Below are 7,500 nucleotides of genomic sequence, written 5' to 3' on the forward strand. Positions count from 1 at the left end.
TCACTTTGTGGCCGTTTGCCGTAGAAGCAAAGTTTAGTTGAATGGGCGCGACACCGAATCTCTTGTTAGCACTTCAGAAAACCTTGAGCGTAAAAAAAGATAAGATAGCTTACTCAACATGGATCAAAAAGGCCAATTTCGGCAGAGGAAGTAAGGAGCTCCGCTCCAATTGCGCACAGCGCGTCCTCGCTGCTGTATCCACTTGGGGGCGCGACTCACTCTACTGCCAAAATCAATCAATCCAGTACATCAAACACTGAATCTGACGAGCCCGTAACTGTTATTACTTCACAATTGTGTTTTTCCACCGAGTGGAAGTGACAAACATATCCGATAAACATGTTTAGATCTTATTTGTCCACAACTTAAAAACAATTAAATCACAAGACCCTCCATATAATGGTAATCATAAAAAAATCAAGAAATAGCTTACGTTATTGAGAAAATAAAGAAACACGTTTATCCTAGTTATTCGTGTCAACAATTCATTGGGGGTTGGGGAGTCCTCTGTCAGCATCCGTTCGATGACTCAACGTCAAAGCAAATCAATAGAGTGTGTAAGGGAAAAGTATGACTTGGACTACTGTGTTTGTGTGTGAGAGCTGCGTGAGACCTCAAATGACGTCACCCGCCAGATATAAAGGTGCTCCCGTGGGCTGGATGGGACGTTCAAACGTTCAACTCTCAGATAGGAAGAACGGCGTGGAGGTGGGGAGCAGTACAGCAGAGAAGCAAAAAAAAGTTCCTGCATAGTCTTTGGAGTATGAACAAGTCCACATTAACGTTACTCCTCTTGTTTCTTGGTTGTCTTGTTTGTGAGGGAGGTAAGTCACATGTCTAAACTGTTGTCTAATTCATTTAGTGTGTTGCTGTGGATTTTATTAATGACTTTTCCTCATGTCGCTTAGCAGGTAACCTTTGCTGCTCAGAGCCATGCCAGAACCGAGGTGTTTGCACACCCCTCGGATCTGACGCTTATGAATGTGACTGCACACGTACTGGCTATTACGGACGGAACTGCACAACACGTGAGTCCATAATCCAACTGGAGTTATCAAAGAACAGTCTTTAATTTTTTTCAGTGAGTAATGTTTAATTTGAATTTTGACAGCTGAATTTCTCACTTGGATAAAACTGCTCCTGAAGCCCACACCCAACACAGTCCACTATCTTCTCACCCATTTCAAGGGCTTTTGGAACATCATCAACAACATCTCATTTCTCAGAAATGCCATCATGAAATATGTGCTGACATGTAAGTCTATTGAGAAGATGTAATACAGGGGTCAGAATATGTAATAAAGGGGTGTCAAAGTCATTTTTGGCCGGGGTTACATTGTAGTTGCGGTTTCCTCTCGGGGGCGTTATGAATTTGGTGAAGCCATTAGCCATTAAAGTACGCACAACAGAGAAAGAGCGCACAACAAATGAATGAATAACTAGTTTTCCATTTTGAAGTAAAAAATAATGACTATTATTGTGGTTTACATACGACAATTTCAAATTTTGTTTTGGACTTTAGCAAACATCATCGCACTGGACATGCTTAATTTGCTTTCGCGGGCCGAATAAAATGATGTGGGGAGCCAGATTTGGCCCCCGGGCCTTGACTTTAACAACCGTGCCGTAATAGAATAACACTAATAGCCATGATTTTTTTTTATTTTTTAGCACGCTCCCATATGATTGACAGCCCTCCAACCTACAATGCGGATTACGATTACAAAAACTGGGAAGCATATTCTAACCTTTCATACTACACGAGAGCCCTCCCACCGGTGTCACAGGATTGCCCAACACCTATGGGAGTAGTAGGTGAGTGTTCTTTCTCTGCCTCCAAACCTGTTTTCTTAGATTCCTGAATAGTTATCAAGGGGTGGCTGAGTCCCATTGCATCAGAGGAAGTAATCTTGTAAAATGGGAATTTGTCTAGCTTGGCAAGCATTTGGTGGGGGTGGATACACATACACAACACACACAAAATGTTCAAGTGAGGTTCTTTCGTTAAGCTTTAGCTGTAAGTCGGCCTCAAATGTGGATGTCCTCGCTCATGTTCAAGTTGTCTTGTCTGCATGATGTCATTTAATTCCATACCCATTTGAAGCACACTGCTGAAAAGACTGAAACATCATGTCAAAAGTATAATCCAATTGTGTGAACTGACTTGGTCCCAATTATTAATTCAGGTAAAAAGGAGCTTCCTGATGTGAAGCTTCTTGCAGAGAAGCTACTGATGAGGAGGAAATTCATCCCTGACCCACAAGGCACCAGCTTGATGTTTGCATTTTTTGCACAGCACTTTACTCATCAGTTCTTTAAATCTGACATGAAGAGAGGTCCTGCCTTCACAGTGGCAAAAGGTCATGGGGTAAGTAAGAACAGTTTTCGGTTGCCTCTGGGCTGAATATATTGACATGTCACTATATATTCATATCATGATTGTATTTTAATAACAACTTTTTTTTTAGGTGGACCTCGGTCACATATATGGAGAAAGCCTAGAGAAGCAACACAAACTGAGGCTCTTCAAAGACGGCAAACTTAAATATCAGGTACATGTAGAAAGAGAGCGCCTCACCCTAGAATTTCTTTCCGATCACATAAATGTCTCACATTTACCGAAATGTAATTACAGATGCTGGATGGGGAGATGTACCCTCCGACAGTGAAAGATGTAGGCGTTGATATGCACTACCCCCCTCACGTCCCTCACTCTCATCGCTTTGCTGTGGGCCATGAGGCTTTTGGCCTGGTCCCTGGTCTCATGATGTATGCCACCATTTGGCTCCGGGAACACAATCGCGTGTGCAATGTCTTAAAGCAAGTCCATCCTTATTGGGATGATGAAAGACTCTTTCAGACTGCACGACTCATTCTGATTGGTGAGTTGGGGAGATAAACTGTTGTCATGTCGTTTCAACGGGATACCAGTCAGGGGGTGATAGAAACAACACGTTCATATGTTGGTTTTGAACTTTTGAAGAGAGAAAGCTATACATTCGATTGCATTAATCACTGAGCTCAGACTCTGTTGCGCACACTGGAGCTTTTAACCTTCCTGTTACGAAACCAAATTACTTCACAAGGCGGAAATGTTCACAGTTAAGAGTTCTATTGTTGCGAGTTGACTTCAAGAAATACTGAGTCGATTATTTGCCCAACAGGAGAAACCATCAAGATTGTGATTGAGGACTACGTCCAGCATCTGAGTGGCTATAACTTCAAGCTCAAATTTGACCCTGAGTTGCTCTTCAGCCAGCGTTTCCAATACCAGAACCGCATTGCATCTGAGTTCAACACATTATACCACTGGCACCCACTGATGCCCGACTCCTTCCACATTGAGGAGAAAAACTACAACTATAAAGAATTTATCTTCAACAACTCTATAGTGACTGAGCACGGCATTGCCAGCCTGGTGGAGTCCTTCAGTAAACAAATAGCTGGGCGGGTATGTTTGTGCAAAACAATTATATCAAGAGTGACAGTGATGATATTTTATGCATAACTTCTTTTCTACTGCTATTTTTATAGGTTGCTGGTGGTCGGAATGTCCCAGGACCGATTATGTATGTGGCTATTAAATCCATAGAAGCCAGTAGACACATGCGTTACCAGCCTATGAATGCCTACAGGAAAAGATTTTCTATGGCTCCGTACAAGTCTTTTGAAGATTTGACAGGTGAGTTTTTCCTGCGCGCATTTATTTTTGATACAGTTTGTAGTTAGCCATGAGTGTAAATACAAAAGCAAGCTTAATAAATGTCAGTTGAAAGCAAATACTACAGGCGTGCTTCGTCTTTGAAAAATTAGCAACCTTCAGTATTTTCACCAGGTTCTAGTTGAGATCATTTCAAATTGAGATAGTGTAAAAAGATTTTCATACCATTGAACAAAATGGAAACAAAAATTAGTGTTCTTGCTTCAGAGCGTAGGAGGAAAACTGTGAAGTAAAGGGAGTAAATCAAAAATATGTATGGACAATGGCAGGGCACGTGTCAACAAATAGCCATTCACTCTCAGATTCACACCATTGGTCACTTTCATTTCAGCCGTTTAACCGTATAGGCATTTTTTAGGAATGTCACAGGAAGTTAACCAGAGAAAACTGTGAGACAAACTGGCGAACTACATGCCATGCTACGTGCAGATAATCTTATGTACAACAGACCGATGAAAATTAAAAGCACATATTTGCTCCTTCCTCCTGCTTCAGGTGAAAAAGAAATGGCAGCGGTGCTTGAAGAGATGTATGGAGATATCGATGCTGTAGAGCTCTACCCAGGCCTACTTGTGGAAAAACCTAGGCCCAATGCCATTTTTGGGGAGACCATGGTAGAGATGGGAGCCCCTTTCTCACTCAAAGGCTTGATGGGAAACCCCATTTGTTCTCCAGAATACTGGAAGCCTAGCACCTTTGGAGGCAGTGTAGGATTTGACATTGTCAATACAGCATCTCTTCAGAAGCTTGTGTGCAATAATGTACAGGGGCCATGTCCAGTGGCATCATTTCATGTGCCTGACATCAATGATACAGGCTCCATCGTCATCAACTCCAGCACATCCCCCTCACGTAGTAGTAGTGGTGACATGAACCCAACCGTCATTTTGAAAAAAAGGACTACTGAGCTCTAAAAGGTTTATGTATGACATGGAACTATTTATTTATTTATTTATTTATTTGAAAAAGTATTTATACTATTTATAATACAAGACATATTATGTAAAAAGACATTTTAATGTTATTTTTGATGTTTTGTACGTGTATGTTTATTTATTTTTGGAGCGTGTATAAATTATTGTAAAATGAAAGACCTCAAGGACTGCAACCTGATACTTGAAAGCTAGCTTACAATTTCCATTGTAGTGTTTTAAGACAGAGAGCGGCTTGTCTTGTTCATCACAAGGGACATGTCTTGTTTTTCTGTTTTACTGGTACATAATATGTGCTATTTCATAAGATCTGGACCACTACGATGGACAATAAACTAGTGGCACTTTAATGGTAACATTCACAGTGGCTCACATGCTTGTGATAAGTAGAAAGTGTTTTCTGATCATTAAATTATATTTCTGATACACCCATGTTATTTTGATTTTCATTCCATATTGACAATAATCAGATTGGTATATACCCTTCCTGATGATGTCATTTACTGTATATGTATTTTAAGGCAGTGTTTTTCAAACCTTGCATTGTCAGGTATGCCTACGCCTTCTACCGCCTGACATTGTAACTGTGTAGTGCTTTTCCATAGGGAGCAGCAGCTCGCGTAATAGCCTTATGCTTTGAGACAAGCAAAGTTTGAAGCGAGGCAAAACAACAAAAGTCTTTCCTTTAGATTTAGCGCTCCCGGCGATGCATCAGTACCAATGGTCCCTCTATGCTGCTCAACTGCTCACTGGTCGCAGACGCTTAGCACACAAGAAAATCTATCCAAATGAATGAAATATGTTTTTTTGAAAGCGTTTCAGTGAGTGACGGGTGTCCAGTCAATCACAGATACGATGCAATGGCTTTATGTAGTCAGTCACGGCATTGGCAGGACCTGCGCATGTTGTTCTGCTCTTTAACGATAACAGTGCTGTGGTGTTAAATTACGCTAATGCTAATCCTTCATCATGGCGAAACGGCCGGGCAGTGAATGTGATACGTCGACTCCCTAAACCAATATAAGTGCAGTGCTTTTAAAATGCAATGCTCATCGGGGGTCTGTGCAAATAGAAGAACAAGCAGTGAAACTGGGTAAAATATGTTTCTTTTTCGAGTGAGAAAGGTCTGCTCTGGAAAACATTCAGCAAAGCTAAAGTCGGGTCGGTTTAAAAAAAAGATTGAAAAACATTGCGTTAAGTAGATGCTTCAATTCACAAAGTTTTAAGTTCCAATTTCGTTCAAGTCTCAATTGTTTAACTCTTGTGAAAGGTATCCACTAGGTTGAAGCGTGGTCTTTTATTCATTTCAAGAAAGAGAAAGGATTCCACATTGAAACATCCAACACATTCTGTTCTCCATTCCCCAAAAAAACTTATTGAATACTGTTAAATGGAAAGATGCTCTACCACAGTTGCAAGCATGATCCTCTCCAAGCTTTTTTTTTAAACATATTGGAGGCATTAAATTAAAAATGGAAGAATTCTGTGTGAAACAAAGCAGAAGATTTTATCAGTTTGAACATTAAATAAATTGTCTTTATGATATATTCAGTTTAATACAAGTTGAAAGGGATTTTCAAATGATTGAATTCCTTTGTATTTGTGTTTCACACAGTGTTCCAACTTTTGGGAATTTGTCTTTCTATGAGCACTTACTAGTATGATATCTGAAGAAATCACATATTGTTTTTGTTGTAATGTTTGCATGAACATTCTCAAACCAACCATGCCCATGTTCAAACCAAGATTTTAGCGCAGTGGTTTTTAAACTGGAATCGTTCAAACCCTCGGGGGCTGAGTCGGTCTCAGGGGTTCGGTGGATCCTCCGCCGCAGACGTCCACCGCTCAGTCTTGTCCGCAGTTAGTGGGCACAGTCATTGAAAGAAGGGTTCGATGAATGAGCATATGAAACTGGTGGGATGTGGTGCCTACAACAAGATTAAGAACCACTGTTTTAGCGGGAAAGCTGATTGATCAGCTTTCCGCAATCCTTTTTCCTGAACATCAGATTTGAGAAAATGACAATCCATTGAAATTTGATGAGAGGAAATAATGTATTATTATAGACGACAGCTGGGATATGCTTCACCTCGCTGTGACCCTTGTGAGGAAAAAGAATGAATAAAATAATTTGTCAAAAATCAAGCACATCAACATAACACGATTATTTTTCTTGGGTCACAATCTCAACCAAAGTAGAAACAATGTTGATGTGATTGTCAGCATAGAGTTGCGAGTCAGGCCAAACAATACCTGCCACATTTTCCCATCAACAGAGACAGCACTTTGACTTTTTCCCGGTCAGTGTGGATTGTTTGGCGACAAAACAGAAGCCACGGAAAATGACATTGATGAAGTCATGTGCAACAGTTGTTATTTGAGCTGCCTTGCTTCCTCCACCGTCTGGTCTTTGTCCTCCAAAAGACCTCGCGTAGGATTCCCTTTCCCAAAAACTTGCTCTATCACGGCATGAAAATGACCTAATTGTATATGCACATTGTTCATTTTCTAGACAGACACTTGCCCATAGTGTCATTATTCCATGACACAATAATGTGTGGCATGATTGGGTTCCGATTCAGGAGAGTGGGTCAAAGAACCATATCTCAATTTGTGTTGGTGTAGTGAGGATAGGCACCGGTTGTGAGTTCAGCATGGGAAGTGATCAGTATTATTGGAAGGAATGAGCCAAAAATGGACTTATGTGTTGGTTTTGCAGGTGCGGGCTCGATTTAGTTGTGACCTCATGCCAGCTGTGGTATAAACTCGAAGCTCTGACATTCACCTATCCACATTGCGTGATACCTACATTCTCTTGTTGATCAAGCCTTGTCATGTTATCAAATA

The 7,500-nt window shown here is 40.8% G+C and overlaps 2 protein-coding genes across 4 annotated transcripts in view; one reads left to right on the forward strand and one right to left on the reverse strand.

Annotated features, from left to right (window-relative positions):
* Nucleotides 1-570, reverse strand: part of pla2g4ab (phospholipase A2, group IVAb (cytosolic, calcium-dependent)) — a 34,645-nt gene extending 34,075 nt beyond the window's left edge. The window contains exons 1-2 of one of the 2 annotated variants that reach the window (XM_089001330.1): nt 434-570; nt 1-82 (exon numbers count right to left, since the gene is read on the reverse strand). The exon at nt 1-82 is cut by the window's left edge and continues 108 nt beyond it. The gene's annotated coding sequence lies outside the window, so the exon portion shown is untranslated. Of the gene's footprint in view, nt 83-113; nt 195-433 lie in introns of those variants that run through there. The other variant, XM_089001331.1, reaches the window with a different exon arrangement.
* A 95-nt stretch (nt 571-665) lies between these two features.
* Nucleotides 666-5,079, forward strand: ptgs2b (prostaglandin-endoperoxide synthase 2b). Of its 2 annotated transcripts, none has more exons than XM_089000625.1 (10): nt 666-824; nt 909-1,028; nt 1,112-1,255; nt 1,672-1,815; nt 2,187-2,368; nt 2,469-2,552; nt 2,636-2,882; nt 3,165-3,451; nt 3,535-3,682; nt 4,217-5,079. In XM_089000625.1, exons 1-10 carry the CDS (start codon nt 764-766, stop codon nt 4,633-4,635), a joined length of 1,836 nt encoding a protein of 611 aa, XP_088856751.1. In that variant the 5' UTR covers nt 666-763; the 3' UTR covers nt 4,636-5,079. The 2 variants fall into 2 exon arrangements, with proteins under 2 accessions (XP_088856751.1, XP_088856752.1); XM_089000626.1 differs by having other exon boundaries at nt 912-1,028.
* Nucleotides 5,080-7,500: the final 2,421 nt, after the last annotated feature.

Source organism: Hippocampus bargibanti, linkage group LG07, assembly GCF_051943395.1.
Source record: "Hippocampus bargibanti isolate YZ-2025 linkage group LG07, ASM5194339v1, whole genome shotgun sequence".
Lineage (NCBI taxonomy): Eukaryota > Metazoa > Chordata > Actinopteri > Syngnathiformes > Syngnathidae > Hippocampus > Hippocampus bargibanti.

Bases quoted from the DNA above. Each gene is read 5' to 3' on its own strand.
- ptgs2b (XM_089000625.1), top strand. From the start codon at position 764: ATGAACAAGTCCACATTAACGTTACTCCTCTTGTTTCTTGGTTGTCTT. The intron at 1,029-1,111 runs GTGAGTCCATAA...GAATTTTGACAG, and splicing joins CGGACGGAACTGCACAACAC to CTGAATTTCTCACTTGGATA. The intron at 2,369-2,468 runs GTAAGTAAGAAC...CTTTTTTTTTAG, and splicing joins CAGTGGCAAAAGGTCATGGG to GTGGACCTCGGTCACATATA.